General features: G+C 27.8%; 4 protein-coding genes across 4 annotated transcripts; 1 reads left to right on the forward strand and 3 right to left on the reverse strand.

Moving 5' to 3' along the window:
• Positions 1-1298: 1298 nt before the first annotated feature.
• On the reverse strand, positions 1299-3626 carry LOC145740697 (small ribosomal subunit protein uS2-like). The gene is made up of 7 exons (XM_082558528.1): positions 3524-3626; positions 3017-3165; positions 2630-2809; positions 2320-2523; positions 1965-2066; positions 1715-1786; positions 1299-1560 (listed from the first exon to the last, which is right to left on the reverse strand). The coding sequence occupies exons 1-7, from the start codon at positions 3531-3533 to the stop codon at positions 1360-1362; spliced, it is 918 nt and encodes a 305-aa protein (XP_082414654.1). The 5' UTR covers positions 3534-3626; the 3' UTR covers positions 1299-1359.
• A 352-nt stretch (positions 3627-3978) lies between these two features.
• LOC145755025 (wings apart-like protein homolog) lies at positions 3979-11041 on the reverse strand. The gene is made up of 17 exons (XM_082571225.1): positions 11020-11041; positions 9680-10723; positions 9446-9514; positions 9206-9301; positions 8863-8990; positions 8595-8715; positions 8222-8369; positions 7819-7988; positions 7433-7544; positions 6967-7141; positions 6604-6770; positions 6214-6329; positions 5796-5945; positions 5524-5633; positions 4993-5195; positions 4530-4717; positions 3979-4459 (listed from the first exon to the last, which is right to left on the reverse strand). The coding sequence occupies exons 2-17, from the start codon at positions 10709-10711 to the stop codon at positions 4373-4375; spliced, it is 3072 nt and encodes a 1023-aa protein (XP_082427351.1). The 5' UTR covers positions 10712-10723; positions 11020-11041; the 3' UTR covers positions 3979-4372.
• Positions 11042-11086: 45 nt separating this feature from the next.
• On the forward strand, positions 11087-12708 carry LOC145763703 (testis-specific serine/threonine-protein kinase 3-like). Its single transcript, XM_082575213.1, has 3 exons — positions 11087-11102; positions 11475-12055; positions 12322-12708. Exons 1-3 carry the CDS (start codon positions 11087-11089, stop codon positions 12706-12708), a joined length of 984 nt encoding a protein of 327 aa, XP_082431339.1.
• A 633-nt stretch (positions 12709-13341) lies between these two features.
• Positions 13342-18127, reverse strand: LOC145746136 (SMAD family member 4-like). Its single transcript, XM_082564332.1, has 12 exons — positions 17625-18127; positions 17246-17414; positions 16704-16908; positions 16155-16307; positions 15852-16022; positions 15532-15654; positions 15266-15382; positions 15032-15098; positions 14723-14891; positions 14390-14528; positions 14115-14268; positions 13342-13856 (listed from the first exon to the last, which is right to left on the reverse strand). Exons 1-12 carry the CDS (start codon positions 17690-17692, stop codon positions 13790-13792), a joined length of 1602 nt encoding a protein of 533 aa, XP_082420458.1. The 5' UTR covers positions 17693-18127; the 3' UTR covers positions 13342-13789.
• Between the last annotated feature and the right edge of the window lie 363 nt (positions 18128-18490).

Genomic DNA, 18490 nt, shown 5'->3' on the forward strand with positions numbered 1-18490 from the left:
TCATTAAAAATTAAAGTTCGATATTAAGCATTAAAAATTTGGTATGATGTATTTTATAATATAAGTAAATAAAAAACATATTAGAAAAATAATTTTCGTTTATTTATCATATTTAAATGCTTGTTTATTTAATAAAAATCAATTTTAAGAATTTAAAATTTACCATAATTTATATCCTAATATCACCAACTTAAAACTGGGTTAAATATTAGTTTTTGTTTGTATTACATTTATAAATGCTTGTTTGTTTATTTAAAATCAAAGGTTTGTAATATTCTTAGTTAATGTTTATGCATATCTATTTTTATTTATAAAAATTTATGTTAAAAATAATCAAATAATTTCGAACCATATTTTATTTATCAAATAAATCTAGTATTTTAAATTATTTTTTATTTAAAAAATTAACCCAATATTAATGTACTGATGACGTCACAAAGGCGGAAATGTTTTATTTTAATTGTTAGTTAAATTTTTTTTCGTGTAAAATAAATATACATTTATTTTATTATACCACTTTTAGTAATTTTGTTGATTCATTTTAATTTTTAGTAAATAAATCTGTATTAAAATTATTTTTAAGAAGCAAAAGTTTTTAATTAGTCTATTGTATTTTTTAACGGTTAACGATAACTTCGTTTAATTTAACGAAAAAAACGTTAGCGAAGTTACTGTATTGTGTAACAAACACCCATTTAACGAAGTTACTTTTTCAATTAACTATGCCCACCTATGACAAACACACTTGTGTGTTTACCCGTTTTAGAGTTGCAATAAACCAACATAAATCAATTTTACTTCTCATAAAGAACGACAGAAAAAGTATATTATACTGTAAACTACTTAAAATAAGTTTAATAAAACTGTATATAAACAAACATGGCATGAGTACAAACAACGTATACAAATCCACTATTCCTTAAAACATAAGTTATTATTTACTATCATTTTTAAAGACCTTTATTAAGCATGCTTAAAGATAGATGTAAACAAAATCATGTGATCGTAGTTCAGCGTCTCCGTATTAATAAAATATATATACACACAAAAATGCTTATTTTTTCTTATCTTTTTTCTTGTTTATAGGCATTACTAGTTAAAGTTTGCTGATTTTTGATTGTCTTTGCTGTATTAACACATTACGTTAATACAATAAAATTAACAATGACATATTTGCAAAGACAAATTTCTGAACTGATACTTGAACTTCCTAATAGTAAGAAGTCCTAATAGTCTTTTTAACGTAGCTGATATAAGCTTATTCTATTTCGAAATTAAAAGTTTGTATCACACACAAATTCCATGTTATTTTTTATTATCACATTTTTGTTTATGTGGAGCAAGTTATGTTAACTTTGTCTACCAATGTGTTTGCGACGCACTACCACCCCAATCTTCATTGGTGCCAGCATTCCAGTCTCCAGCCTCTTTGTTTGTTTGTACCGGTGCAGGAGCCGATGCCCAGTCATCAACAGCAGGAATTTGTGGCAAAGCTGCAGCTGGCAAAGTTTCACCAACTACAGGTTGCAGACCACTTTCTGCCCAATCTTGTTGTTGAGCCTTAATTTAATTTTGCACAACAACATTATTATTATTAAACCTAATATTTACACACCAGGTATAAATCAAAACCAAATTCTTGGGTTAACCTTTAGCAGCAAACATTATTGAAACATTTATGTTAAAAATTGTATGGTAAACTTAAACTACTTACTGGTTCACCACCCCAATCAGTTTGTGGAGCTTCTGGTTCTATTTCCTTCTGTTGCTCCTTCTCAGCAGCGGTCTTCATAAATAAAATGTAAAGGTTAATGTTACATACATGTTTACTCAGATTTAAACATAATATAATCAATAGAAAAAAATTTAATTGATTTTTGCCATTATAAGAGAAAAAAATAACATCATGCCATAAAATCAATAACAATAAAATTATATTCAACACTTTTATTACTATAATTTACCTGTTCATCCTTTTCAATCTCTTCTGGATCTCTGTAGAAGTACAGATCAGGCATAACATCCCATGCCTGGTTCCTTGGGATAGTTCCTCTTAAACGCAAAACCTTAAAATAACAAAATTGTTTACAAAAAATACTTAAAAATGCAATGGTGTAATTAAGTCAAAACAATTGTTTATTAAAAATATTAAATCCCACTTTTAATTTCAATTTTTTGTATATAATTCTTTTAATGGCAGGTATTTGTGATTTGTTACATTAGTTTAATATATGCCATTTAACAGTTTATAGAAATCTGAATAGTTAAGATGATAAATCAATTGAATTAAAATTTAATAAAGTTAAAAATTAAGCTTACTTCTCTTGCTAACAACCACCACATAAGACCAACTGAATGTTTGGACTTATTGTTGCATGGTATAGCAATATCCACATAGCGCAATGGAGAGTCAGTGTTACACAACGCAATCAATGGAATATTGACGTAAGACGACTCTGTGATTGGCTGATGATCAGCTCTTGGATCCGTGACAATAAGAAGTCTGGGTTCACGAAAAGCAGCCTAAGGACCAATTATAATTTTAACACAGGGTAACAAGAATGTAAAAAAGTTTCAATTTAGAACTATATATATATATATATAAATAACCTTTTCAAGCCATTATTACCTGAATTTGATTAGTGAAAGCTCCAGGAGTAAACCTTCCAGCAAATGGGGTGGCACCAGTGGCAACAGCAAACTTGAGAATAGCTCTCTGCCCAAATGGCCTCGATGAAATAACACAGATATCAGCTGGGTTCTCTATTGCAACAATAGCACGAGCAGCAAAAATGATTTTTTCCCAGGTCTAAAATTTAATTTTATTTAAATATTATAATGCTGCTTCTGAGAAATAAATATTTTTATTACAAAAAAAAGGATAATTGCTACATTGTTACGGCAAGTTTAAACCTACAGGCACATAAATTTTACCAGTGCATGAAATAACATAAACATTATTAAGTTAATAATTAGTAATTCTCCTTATTGAAAAACACAATAATAACAACATTACTTTTTTCAAATTAATGATGTGGACACCATCCTGACGCCTTTTGTAGATGTATTGAAGCATCTGAAAGTCACATGAACTACCACCAATGTGGGTCGTTGCTGCCAACATTTTGGTTACATCCTCTTCTTTTAAAGCGAGAGAATCAAGACCTTATAAAACATCGGTCATTATGAATAAACATACAAATTTGCATTAAAATTTTTGGGTTACGTAACATATATAAACATGTGTTATAACAAAAAAATAATAGGAAATTTATAAAAATAGTGACTGTTTTAAAATAATTTCACTATGACATATAACAATCAAAAAATGGCTAAAGAAAACAGAAAAATATCAAAACTTTTAAAATTTAACAGACCACAGAAAATTTAAGTGACCAACAACTAAGGATTGCAGAAGTGTAATTTGTTTTAAACGATTTAAAATATGATTAACATGGTGTCTAGTATGTGATAAAAAGTTCATATAATAAAAAAGAATATGTACTATTACACATTTAAGTACCTCCGGACATTATGACGGGTTCGTTCCAATAAAATATCAGTTACGATAGAAGAATTCCGACGTACAGCCCTACTCTACGTAGCTTGGATGTAAAAGAAAGAAATTAGCGAAAAATACGCCATGTGTTAAAAATTATGTGGTATCCTGTCACTTAATATAAATTTATCAAGTTGTTCAAAATTGCAAATTTATTTTTGTTATTTAAACTATATATGTTAAAACATTTGAATTTAATTTTTAAATAATTATTTAGTTAGATTTTAGTAAGTATATTTTACTTATCTGCTAATCCACATATACTGAAATATTGCGTTTAGTTAATTTCAAAACAATAGTTTAAATACCCATCTATCTAACAGCTTTTTTTAAATAAATCATAACAAATAGTACGTATATTCCATACTACAATGATCTTGATTTAAAACGAAAGTTTATTCTTAAACTACAGTTATCATCACATACATGTGCTTTAAAATATTCCTATTATTTTAATTGGCAAAAATAATTACAGTTAAGTATAAACCCAGCAAGTGCAAAAAACATATTTTAATTTAAAAAACCATGATACAAACTAAAAAAGAAAATATTTTTTCTATTGAGCAACTAATTTATTTGGTATAGCTGGTAGGCACACATTTTTAATCCATAACCATAATATTATACAAATATAATTATTTTAAATTTTAAAATCTGCATATCGATCAAACAAAATTAAACTTTTATAAAAACTGTATACAATAAAAACTATAACCTAATCACATGCTATCGCTTAAGTAAGCTTGCAAAACTAAACCTAATTTACAGAATTAAATTATATTTCCTGATTATTATACATACATTATTTAAAGTTTACAAAATTTTTCGAGTATTGGTTAATTCTTCAAGATCCTCAATGATAACAGACAAAGTTTTTCTCCCTTTTGGTGTTATACCAGCCTGAAAATAAATTAAAAAAGATTAGAATATTTCCAAAACCAAAATAATATATTTTAGACTAATTAATTACCATTAGGGTCATAAAGGAAAAGAACTTTTTTAACATTGCTATTATAGAAACAAAGCCTTGATTGGATTGTAAGTAACCACGAATAGGTTCAACATTGGCATGATTTCCATGAATTAAGCAGCCGAGAACAAGTGCTGCATAGGAAGCAACCATTGAATGCTCCATATGATCATTTGCTTTGTCCAATGCTAATAAAAAAAATATATATTTAAAAACTTTAAATTAATATGAAAATTGGTATGAAAAAGCGTTTAAAAACTCTAAATGTCAAGTATTATTGCGGTTTTAAAAAACAAAATTTATATGTACAAAAATTTCTAGTCCAATGAGATAACCAACATAATAATATTCAAATAAAATCTAGGTATTTTGAAAGGGTAAGAGTTTAACAATGTTTAAGCTACACATCAGATCAGATTTTATATCAGGCCCATGTAAATAAATTTAACAAAGAAATCAATACTTTGTTTCATTTCTGTTTTCTCTTCTTCGGTTAACATCATTTCTGGATTTCCCTGACTCAAAAATTCAGTTGATGTCGTTGACCTCTGTGAACCTTGACTTAGCATATCCAAACTGTCATCTGTAGTCTCTGAAGGAACCCACTCCATTCCTTCCTTTGATTCAACCCAGTGCCCACTTTGCTCCTTGGCTGGCACTAAACTACTAAACATAAAACTATATTGTTACAGTATTGAAGTGTAAATAAAAGACTGATTAGTTTACAATTTATTTATATCGGAATGCGATAGGATTTCTAAATGTCTTATTTAGGTTATAAAGTGTGTGCTGACACATAAACAATAGGTTGTTATTTTTAAAACCTTATAGCTATTTTTTAACAATACAGTTAGTATGAATTTAAAAATATGTTCGTTAAAAGATCAGTTTAAAAAAATGAAGGCACAAAAGTAATAACAAAAAAATATTTTTTCAACACATTAAATGTTTTCTTGTTAATTCTTATTAATTTTGGTTTATCATATTTATTAACCTTATTGCCGAGGTTGAAGGTTTTTGTTGAGCATTATTTCGACTCCTTTTTGAACCAACTTCACCTAAAATTTCATTCTCATCTGCCATTGATTCCCGAGATTCAAATAACTAAAAAATTTAAATTTAATTTTTTCATCGATTCGCATTAATAAATATTTTTAATCACACAAAATATGCGCAGGCTATTTGGTTTCATAAAAATGTTAATTAAGGTTGGTACGATAACCTATAGTGCCTAGCCTATGTGTTTGTATAACTCTAAACAGTTACCTCAACAATAGCTTTAACAACTGGTTTACTCTGCATGCATTCATTATCTTGCTTTGATAAAATTTGATTATTTCCATCAATTTTCATTCTCATGAGCGTGATTCGATTTTTTGGACTGCTTTCCATAAGGTTGACCAACAATGCTAAACTCTAAAATAAAAATACACCTATTTAAAACAACAAAAGTAGTTAAAACTGTATATTATAAGATGACAATTTGTATGGTTTTAAATTTTTATTTTCATTGTGACATTTTTATCAAGATTAAAAGTTAATTTGGTTAAAAAAAATAATATTTAAAGACATCATGTAAAAAAATTAAAAGTTTATTACAGGTTTGAATATAGGTATTTTAAACTAAAAAAACAAAGATTTTTAGATTAGAAATAGACTATCAAAAAAATTTAAAGTTACTCACTGCTAGTTGGAGTTCAAAACGGTGTTTGCAATGCAAATAATCAGGTGTGAAAAGAATAGAGGAAATAATGTTGGGTAATATATCTTCCTCCTCTCCAACTCTGGAGCTAATCCATTCTTTAACACATAAAAAACTCAGCTCAGAGAAAGTTAAACATTTAATTAAAAGTACCATATTTTTAAATATAAATGTCCATTATATTTGTAGATTTACTTATCATTGCTAATAATATGTAGACTAATACTATTCAGTCCAAAATTTATAAAAATCAAATAATATCATGAATTTTCTAAAATGCATAGTTAAAAAAATTAAAAAAAGGTGAAAACAAGGATATATATATGTTTATACTAAAATAGTTGAATATGAACCATATTTAAATTTCCTTACCATTGTCATTAGTTATATACACAAGTAACTTAAACATTTGTAAAAGGCATCCATCATAATTTTTATAAATTGGGTTAGGCAATTGATCGTCTTCAGATTCCAGTATTGTTTTATCAGTGATACTTTCATAGTTTGTTTTTAGCCAAACTGTACAGCCCATTAGAAAGCTAAATTCATTTAAAACAATATTTTATTTGTAAAAAAATTAGTAAATGTTACAATAGGATTTAAATAAAGTATAAAAGTAATATCACAAAGTTTATAATATGTAATTTGCAAAATATGCGATACATTAGCACCTATTACAAATAAAATAACTTAAAAATAGTTTAAAAAACAAAATGTAATATTTAAGTCAATTACCTTGCAATTTTCTTGATTAAGATAGCTCTTTCATGAGTGATTAAATACATAACATTCATGGGTGTTTCCTTGACAACATTTTCGAGGATTACGAACAACCTTTGCAGGGTCCCCAAAAAATATTGTTGGGATTTTTCCTCTTTTGATTTTAACAGATCTTCAATATTGGAATTAACTAAAAAATAATTTTGGTTAAGAGTTTTAACTTGCTACTGGTAGGGAAACTTGCTACAGGTGGTCCACGCATATTTTAAAATTTAAATAGGATTTATTAGTTTTTTTGTTATCAATACATTGAAATAAAAAAATAAAAAAAACAGGAAGTATATATTTCTTTAGTTTCTGTTATGTGACAAAATTCGAATTTCAAGAAAAAAACATTAAACTGAAAAAATTAAAAAAAAACAGTTAAAAAGTAATATTAAATTAATAACTTATTGACTAGTGGATTTTGATGTTTAAATACCTAGCAATATAATATGATCCAATCCTCCCTTTAATCTTACTTCATCTTTGAACCAAGCTGGTGTTCTTCTTGCATTAAATCGCAAAAAGGCTTCACTTGCTAACCTTTTTGTCTAAATTAACAATAAAATGTTGGTTTTTGATTTAATTAATTATTAAATAAAAATTAAAATAAATATGCTTAACATTTCTCATAATAAAACATCACCAACACTATTTTCCCTATTGTTATAAAATTTAAAATTAATTTAGATTATAGAATAAGCCTACAGGAAAAAATTGATAATTGTTTACTAAGGTAATAAATAGTTCTGCAAACAAGGTCATGTTGGTAATGTATATGGTAAATGTCATTGTTAAAAAAATCTAATAAAAGTAAAAACTTACTGAAATGTTATGACCAGAAACCAATACATCTTCACAAGAGTCCACAATTTCTTCTACTAATTTTCGAGTCGCAGAATTGTTCTGGGCATTATTACTAGCATTAACTCCACTCATTTTACTTGTGAATAACTTGTATTTTTTTCCTGATTGGTTTGGTAAGGTGGCGCTGTCTAAAAATATTTAAATTGAAATATTCTAATTAAAATTTTAACCCAAAAATTAGTTTTCTAACAATTTTGGTTACATAAAAAATTAAATTATTACTTCAGCCAGTGCAAAACTTAAATTACCAAACAGAAAACTACAACCAAAATATCTTATTAACATTAAATTCAGTCAGTGTATAAGCTTTACCTAATAAATATCCAAAAAAAATTAAAACATAAAAAATGGTTTAACTCACCTGTTATATTGGTATTATAAACATTACTCTTTTCCTTTCCTAGAGGATCAATTAATTGAAGTAACAAAAATAGGGTTGATTTATTAATCTCAAATTGGCGATCTCGGCTTAGCATAAACAAAAGTAATGAAGTTGCTAATGCTAAAGACTGTAAAAAGAAAATTTGATTAATCAACCAATAAAAAAATAAAAAACCAAGACTTTATTTATGTTCTAATAAAGTAGTTGTAAAATACATTTTTAACTTTTTAGTAAACATAGTAATTAAAAAATTCGGTACCATTCTTGTAAATTAAAAAAAAAATAAGTCTTAATTTTGTGTGGTAAAAAGAATTCATTTTATATAATTAAACTGTATTTTAAATATACCTACCTCATCTTGTTTGGCATCACTTAGGTATGTGAAGACCTTGTCACACACGTTGTGAGCTCTTAAATAAAGTCGAAAGTTAAGCTCCTTACAATTCTGTGCCATCTTGGTTACAGATGAACACCTTAAATTGAAACAATGTTTATTTATAAACTCAATAAATATTTATATATTATTATTTTTCTAAAATGCTATTTGTTAAATTATAGTAGCAAAATTTTAAAATAAACAATAGACTATAGGCTTATACATAAAATATATAGAAACCAACCGGATCATTGTAGATTGCTGAGGTTGAATTCCTTCCAGAAGATAATCCATGTCATCTTTAAACTCAATTACCTCCCCCTCATCTAAACAATTCTGATAATTTTTCACACGTTTCACATAGGTGTAAGTCTGAAATGTTAATGAAATTGGTATCATATTTAGATATTGTTCATTTCTTTAGCCTATATACTATTTAAATTTATAATTAAATGATTTTATAAATGCATTACTCCAGCACTACTAACGGGCATATTTTAAAATGAAATCCTGAGCAGAAAAGTGAATTGCATACAAAAAAGTGTTACAAAGGCTTTCAGTATACTTTACAATAGAGAGAGCCCTACCGGTTTTTCTTTTTGCATAGTTGAGTTGGGTGATTCCTCTAAAACGTCATCTTTACTTTGCATGGGTAAAAACTTGAAAGGCATTGATTTACTTTCCTTTAATTATAATAACAATTAAGCTTTGGTTAATATACTAGGAATATAGTTAATAAACTAAAACCATTTTCTAAATTTAAAGTTACAAAAAAAAAAAAACTCAAAACAGTCTTTTTATTCAAGTAGGCTATATAAATATCTTACTAATGTTGGAACCGTGTGTTTAATTGCATTAATCCAGGGTCTGGAAGTATAGGAAGCACTATTATAAACCTGTTAAATCGAAATATTTCTTTACTATAAAATAATTATGTTAATTATAATTAGTATATTATATTTTATTAACAATATTATAGGTGAAAAAAAAAACTTATTCTTTTTATAGCAAAAACACTTTTAATAATATTGCAATGGAATGAATGAAACTACAAAATCTACCTTGTGCTTAGTTGAGGTTTCTTGTTTAAGTTCAGAACTCAAGGGAGTTTTTTGTAACCTACTGTTGATAGAACTTGTATTGTTAACAACAGAAACAGATGATGAGGTTTTTTTTGTTTGCATATTACTTTTATTTTTTAATCCAATGTCAGTGTTTTTTAAACTGTTTTTGTTTCTGTAATTGTTAATTGGCGATGAGGGTGATTTTATTGTTTTTAAACATCTTTTTCTAGGTGATACTGTCATTTTTTTTTGTATTGCTCTTCCATTACTTGATTTTTCTGGGTCGATTATTTTCTGACGATCGTTATTCTTAGAATTTGAAGTTGGGTTCAAATTTTGTTGTTTTTTGCATTTTTCTGTATTAGTACTAGAATGATTGGTGCGGTAACTAGTTTTTATTAAGGGTGTATCTTCACTATCAAAATCAAACAAGTCATCAAATTCTGAGTGCATCTGCTCAGAAGGAGTATCCTTTGATTCTAATATGACAATCGACTTAGTGTTTTTAGACAAGGGTTTAAACGATTTAGACAAGAGATTTAACGACTTCTTTGTTTTTTTTTTATCATCAGAAAAATCATATATTGAATTGGAAATAGAGCTTAGTAAGGGTATTGGTTGGGAGTTAGATTTAAAATCATTTGAATCTTCTTTAAGTTGTATATCACTTTCTTCATCGCTGTCAAGAAACAACGATGAAGTTTTTCCAAATTTAGATTTTTTTGGAAATTTGCTTTGTTCGGTATTAGCAGATTGGCGAAATATAGCATCAAATTTGTCTTCTGCTGTTTCTCTTTTTCTCCCCTTTTTCTTAAAATCACCACCATTGCCAATGTTTGATACCGCATTAAAGATAAATACTTTGTTTTTTGTTTCTGAAATTTTCGGGTTTAACACAGCTTTGCGTTTATTTATATTTGAACCAGGATAATTGGCGGTTTGGTAAGTCTTCTTTTTACCTAATTTTTTCATTTCACTCAAGTTCGGTTTTGTTTTTTGAGGAGAATTTTTAAAAGAATTTAATTCCATCTTTAATGATAGCTTTAAATCAATGAGTTTACAAATTTTTTTTAAATGGTTAGTCAGTTAGTATAAATCTACAAACATTACACATTTATTAACAGATTTTTTTTTAACAATCAATATTATCATCAAGAACAGAAGAACACGAAATGAGTGTACTAACTTAACAGGCTAACACCTGTCTGCCTGTAGATCATTATCAACACTAGTTTTTTTACAAAAAAAAGTTTTAAATGTGTTTTTAACGTTTTATTACACTGACACAATTTATAATACCATTTTTTATATTCAGATAAAGAAAACAACAACAATACCTCTTCTACTATTTTACTACTTCTTTCGTTTGTTCGTTAGGTTAGAGAAAAAAATGACAGAAAAAAAATGAACGAACCGAAATGCAAGACAAAAATGGCAGACCTAAAAATGTAATACATTTTTGACATGATATAGAATCTTTTATAGTACCAATATTTAAGCCTTGAAAATATTGTATCATGAATTAAAAAAAAATACTGATGGCTTTCATACAAAAACTCTTTTTATGATATAATGAATAAGCTGATTAACAATTAACACTAAAAATAATCCTTGTTTTACAACGTTAAAATATAACAAAACATTTGTAGTACTGTTACGTCAAAATGGTTTTATTCCCAACTATTTAATTAGTTTTATTTCTTAAAAACTAGGTTTCTAGAAACAATGTAAATTAAAATCCAATTAACAAGATAAGAAAAACAATATTTAAAATGAAAGTATAAAATTTTAGTTTTTCATTTTATGTTAAGAATGTTCTCACGAAGCGAATCATCAATTTTGCAGAAGCGAGGCTACCTTTTAGGCGATGATCTAGGAGAAGGAAGTTATGCAAAAGTAAAAAGCGCGACATGGACTCGTGCTGCGGGCAATGTCAAAGTTGCTTTAAAAATAATTGACATCCCGCAAATACCAAAAGATTTTAAAGAAAAGTTTTTACCCCGCGAACTAGAGATAATAAAAATACTTGACCACAGCAATGTGATCAAGACAATGGAAATATTTTCTGGTGGAAAGAAGACTTATATATCGCTAGAATTTGCTGGACACGGTGACATGCTTTCTTATATACAATTAAGAGGAGCGTTGCCAGAACCCGATTCAGTAAAGTTGTTTAAGCAAATTGCACAGGGTCTTCAATATCTTCACAAACATGGAGTGGTACATCGTGATTTAAAGTGCGAGAATGTCTTGTTAAGCAAAAATGACGTAATCAAAATAGCAGACTTTGGTTTTGCTAGGCGTATGACAACTAATGATCTAAGCATGACATTTTGTGGAAGTGCTGCATATGCCCCGCCAGAAATTTTACAGGTAACTTATGTTTTCAACTTTGCAATTGCTAGTTTATTTTTTTATTTATTGGGTTGAATAATTACAAGTTACTAAAATCGAATGTAAGTTCCAAAAATGTAATATGGCAGCTAAATTTCTAAATGATTTAATACTCTACAAGCAACTTTTTTTTATTTTTTTGAACGTAGCAGTTGTATAAGTTTTTAAGTGCATTTAAACTGTTTAATTTGTTTTATAACTTTAAGATCATATATAAAACACAATTAAAATTTACATTTATGAAGGGCGTGCCATATGATGGTACAGTTGCCGATATATGGAGCATTGGTGTTATTCTATTCGTTATGAATTGTGCTATCATGCCTTTTCGCGATGGAAGCATAAGAACTTTGTTGCTAGAGCAGCGAATGCCTTTACGGTATACCCCAAGGCTGGAGAAGTCTCTTTCCAACGAGGCTAAATCTATGATGAAAGATTTACTGACGTACAGCGCACAAATAAGACCCAATATCAACATGATCTTACAACATAAGTGGTTTAAAAAAGATTTTGAAGAAAAACTTAAAAAGATTAATGAAATTACAGCGCCACCAACATCCAATAATACAGAACAACAAAACGTAGAACAAGTTGAAACTGGAAATAATCCTGTAACAGATGTTCAAACATAATTCATTTCCTTTTTCTTGATTTGTAATATTATTTTTAATTGACTGTGTTAAAAAAATCAGGATAAGAGTTTTTGATGTTTCTATACAAACAAATATTAAAATAAAAAAAGGAACTCGTACGAGATTAAAACTGAAAATGACAAACCATTGGAATCGAACAGTTTGCATGTTCCTGCCCCTACTTGCTATAGCTACGTTAAAAGAAAACCAATATGTTTTACGCAAAACCAAATAAAGATTTATCAGAAAGATTTTAAGTTTACCTTTTATCGAAACCATTGTTTTAAGATTATAAAAAGGCGGGTTTAAAATTTTCCAAAAGTAGTCAAGATTTAGTTTAGATTAAATTTGCCATACGTTGTAGATAAAATTAAAAAAAGTTTTACCATTTGGATAGTTTAGTTTAACTAGTTGTCTGAAAAGTTGTTTATTGTATTCTTTAACCAGAAAGACTGTACTAATGGTATTATATTGCAATAGAAGTTAACGTTTGATGATCAAAATTTATAAAAAAAACAGCAATAATGTTAATTACAATGTCAGCAAATTATTATGATTAAAATAGCTAAAAAATCAGCAAATATTAAAATAAATCTTGCTAACTTACAAGAAAAAGTGAATAACTTTGGCAAAGAGCTTACTATACAAACTATGAAACAAAAAAAAAATGATTAATATAAATATTTGGGGTATATTTAATCCATATTGAAAATTGTATAGTTTAAACAATAAAAATCTGGCCACAGAAATCCAAAGTCAAAAATAAAATATGTTAAGAGGAAGAATTAACAAAAATATTATTTTTTTTAACAAACATTAATGTAATAATTAGTATACTTATACTATACTTATACTATAGGTAAAAAGTTGTTGAAACTAGACCAACTAGTGTTCAATATACATTTGTACTTGGCACTTAATAAGTATGTACCATCTTGCCATATAACTCTTAATCATAATAAACATCACTTTTAATAGCGTCAGGGGCAAAATTTTGCTACACATATTTTCAGGGAGTAATTGTTTACATGATTTTTAAATACTTAGAACTGCAAATAATAAAAAGGATGTGGGGTATATTTTAATCATGAGAATGAGGTTCAGCAATTGGCATTGTGTGCAAAACTTCATCTAACAGTTGTAGTGCTCTGGTAAAAAAAAATATATTTTTTATAAAATTAATACATTATCTAATAACAAACAAAAAAATGTTGGCTGTTGAATTATTTTTTTTTGCAATACAATGTTAAAAATTAAAAGACAGACGTCAATAGCAAAAAAAATATGTTATGCACTATTAAAACATTTAAATTCTTCTAATAAAATTGTTTGCTTAAACTACATTAGTATAAGTTTAAAAATGTTTCATTTATGTCATTTAAGATATTTAGTTTTAATCAATTTACCTGTGCAATTGGATTTCAATCCAACAAGGTGTTTGTTTTATATCCTGTCTGGGGTAATCTGGACCCCAACCCTTAACAAAACTCATCCGCAAAATACACAACCTCCTCAGGTCATCTACACCAATACCTGCAGCAGCAGATAGACCAGGAAGCCCTAAAAAAAATTTGCTTTATTAAATACTGTGGCAAAGCAGCACTTACAACTAAAAAAAGCTATTTTAAATAATATAACACACTTAATCGATTAAATAAATAAACATAAATTTATTGCTTGCCTATGGCAGGAGCAATTCCACCGACCGAACCAGGTCCTGGTATATTTCCAGATACGGCTGCTGCTTGTGCATTAGCAGCTGCAGAGGCTGTGTTAGCTTGCTGCTGCATCTGACGATGACATTGTCTCAAGTCGAAAACCTATTTGTTTCGAAATCACAAACTTTAATTTTTTTTATGCAAATCTAATAAATACAGTTAAAATAAATAGTTTAATATTAAATAGGATCTGACACAAAACTTATTATTAAAATGTAAATATTAGATTTGGCATTTTTAACAAATTTTTTACACAAAATTAAAAATAAAGTTGAATGGTAAAATAAATTTTCTACCTTAATATAGGCATTTGGATAAATTTTATGCACAGCATCACCAGGTGATCTTCCTGCTTCACGATCCAAGTAATAACTCTGTACAAACACTGCATGATCACTTAAACATTTTACCCACACATCTCCCTCCCCATGGCAGACTAATTGTACACCTTTTCCAATGTGGAGCCTGACAGAGAGATATTTTTATTAACGAAAACTTCAGAATTCTTACAAAAACCATTTTTAAATTTTTTTTTACAAAATGTGCAATATTTATAAAGAAAAACAGTCATAAGGCACTGTAGCAAAAATATAATAATGCTATACCTTGCTTTTTCTGATGCTTCAGTTCTATGTACATTTGATAATTGACCCAAACAAAACCGGTTCCCACCTTTTAATCGACAATAAAACAAACATTATGCATTTATATATAGCATATAATGTTTTTTAACTATAATAATATTGTATTTACACCAATATAATAACATGTCTAAAAACTAACCACAATGTACAATTGATATTAATTTCAATATTAAAAGAATATATTAAATATTTTACCTGAGGGATCAACATAACCATCAACAGTCACTGCTGGACAGGTGGATGGAACTTTAAAAGTTTCACCAACTTGAACATCCATCTCATATGCAGTTATAGAACACCAAAATTCTGGGCCTATATTTATTTTAAATCATGTTTTTTTAAAACAATATATTTTAGGCTGCATTTAAACTGTTATAATATGGTTACGACAAATATAAAAAACAGCTTTCTATCCAATTTTACAGGTTAACAACGATACCCCGATTTTGTAGGGAAATTACCTGGGTGGGAAGAAACAGGCATAAAAGAAGCATCATTAGGAGCATAGTAAGGAGCTACTTGTGTGTTCATGTCAGGTGTGTACTGTGCAGTGCTTCCTGCTTGCCAGGACATATTTTGTTGATCTTAAAACATAAAATATACAAATTAAAAAAAATAAATAAGATATAATAGTTTTAATTAGGAAGACATGGGCTATATATATTTTTTATGGACAGGATAAATCCTAGATCAAATCTTTTTAGAGGCACAATCACATTTCTGTTCTTCTATTATGTACCATTTGTTTACATTAACAACCATTTAACACTGAGTTTTTTACTTCTTTGGCTATATTGAATAAGTTGCTGGGATGCTGTTCTGGTAGGTTGGTTAGATGATATACTCGAAGTAGGTGTGTTACTTGGTGGAACAAATTTTTCACTCTTTTTCGAGTAGTGCATAGAGCCAGCCATATTCTCTGGATTTTTGCCAGGTTCACCATTACCAGCTCCTATAAAATGCAATTTACCATTTTTATTTACTATTAAGAAATCAGCTACAAAGAGCTTAGTTTTTTTTATTACATTTAGCAGTTAAAATCACCAGTAAAAAAAACAATTTTAAATCATATTTTGAGTAAAACCTTGTTTTATTTGTTTAAAGTCTGTATGTTGGATGGTTTGCACTGATCCAGGGACAACAGAAATTTCCCCGTTTCTGTGATTCATCCAATTGCCTGGTACATCACTGATTTTAATATCACGGTAGTCATTGGTAACAAGTGGAGCAGGAGGTGCTGTAAATTTTCCACAAAAAAAATGATTAGATAAATAAAGTATTTGTCTAATGATAATGCATGGAAGTGAAGTCGAAATAATTTGAAATTTAAATTTTGGGAAATTTTTACACATTTTTTAAACCAGGTATATATGTGATAATGCTAAATATTAAAATTTAAATAAAATTCAAAAGAATTTGAACTTTTAAAATAAGTAATCTTGAAGATATTTATCAGTACCCAACATTACTTAAATTAGCATATAACATTTATAGTTAAACAATAATAAAGTTTTTTTAAAAAGGTTTTATATTACATTACCTAAGCTATTTAATTTGTTAAAACTTCAACATGTCCTAAATAAATTTATAAAAATTTATGGCAGATATAAAATTTATGGGACTAAGTACAAACCGGTATGTTGTAATGTCAATCCAGATAGATCGATACCAGGCGAGACCACACGGTCATAATGATAAGGATTGATGCAAACCGAGTCACATTTTAAGTCAAAAGCGAACTTGCAAATCTTTAAGTGTTTAAGTTCGTTTTTGTGTAAATCTGGCCATCTCCATAATCTGGCATATATAACGTGAGGAAACCCTTTACGACCTGCAACCTGTTAAGTAAAAATCATTTAGGTGATTTTTGTTGTGTTGTTAATTGTAATAATTTTTTAAACATTACAAATTAAAATTTTTATTTTTGATATTCTTCCCTTGATTTAGCTTTGCTAAAACTAACCTGTACTAATTAAACAAAAATAAATACAAAACAAACTATTAAAGATTAATTTTAAAAAAGATTTAGAATACTTACAATATGAAAGCCATTTTAACTGTACAACATTGTTTAATTGGCTTTATTCAAGTAAATTTAAAACATTCATTGTAATAGAGAACAATCTTGAAAAAAAATGAATTATAAAAAAATTCCAAGGTTTGAAATTAACCAACTTGTAATCTTCCATCCAATGTTCTTTGTATGGTTACACATTTAGAGGGATGTGCTCCACTTGTTGTTATTGCACTAATTAAACTGTCCAGTTCATCTTTTTTCTCCTTCAACTTTTTCACCAAACTCTCGATGGCACGCTTTGCAAATGTTTCACTTTCACCACCTTGCCTTTATTACAAAAAGGGTAAAATTTTATTTAGGTAGGTATACTAAGCTTAAGCAATGTAATAAAAAATTTAATAAGATAACCATACTGTTATTTTGTGTGCTTACAAGTGGTTTATACCAAAAAGTTGAAAAGAAACAAAAAATTTACTATTAAATAATGAAAAAGTTTTTGTATAATTTTAGCTTTTCTTTTGTTAAAATTAGACATACCTATGACACATTAAACTGTGTACAATACTAAGGCAAGCATCATTAGAAGTTGTGGGGTTTTGCATCATTTGAATTTTACAATTTACCCATACATTTAGTTACCTACTTTATTTTAAATTTCCAATTTATTAAATTAAAAAAAAAAGGTTTACAATTTTAACTTGGTGCACATAAAGTTAATTAACAAGGTGTCTAAAAAGATCATGATATTTTAACAGATAAAACAAATTATGTGTAAAAACGACTTCCAAAATCACAAATTTAATAACAAAAAAAAGTTTGCTGGTAATACAATAAATGAAATAGGTGCTAGTAAATAAAAAATATTTTTAATTGGGTAATTAATTCATTTATTACGACTACGTAAAGTGTTAATTGTCTAAAATAAATAAAAAACTTAAACAAGATACGTAACAATCTTATTATGATTAGACGAGAAAGCATTATTTCTTTTCTGATAAGACAAACGGTCCAATATTCACATATTTCGTTGTTTTACTTTCAGTTCACCACTACTTCATGCAACACAAAAAATAGTGTTTACAAAATATTTAAATCAGTTAATACGAATATTTATTTCAAAATTAAATGGGTAAATATTATTAAACTTCAGCGGGGGACGCGGAATTTGAGGGAATGGAAAATGAAGGAACGGAAATTGAAGGAACGGAAAATGAAGGAACCGGAAAATGAAGGAACGGAAAATGAAGGAACCGGAAAATGAAGGAACGGAAAATGAAGGGACCGGAAAATGAAGGAACGGAAAATGAAGGAACCGGAAAATGAAAGAACGGAAATTGAAGGAAAGTGAAAAAAAGAGAGGCGGAATCTTAAAAAAATAAAACGCGGAAATTCCGTTGACTGTT

Source organism: Corella eumyota, chromosome 1 (genome assembly GCF_963082875.1).
Source record: "Corella eumyota chromosome 1, kaCorEumy4.1, whole genome shotgun sequence".
Lineage (NCBI taxonomy): Eukaryota > Metazoa > Chordata > Ascidiacea > Phlebobranchia > Corellidae > Corella > Corella eumyota.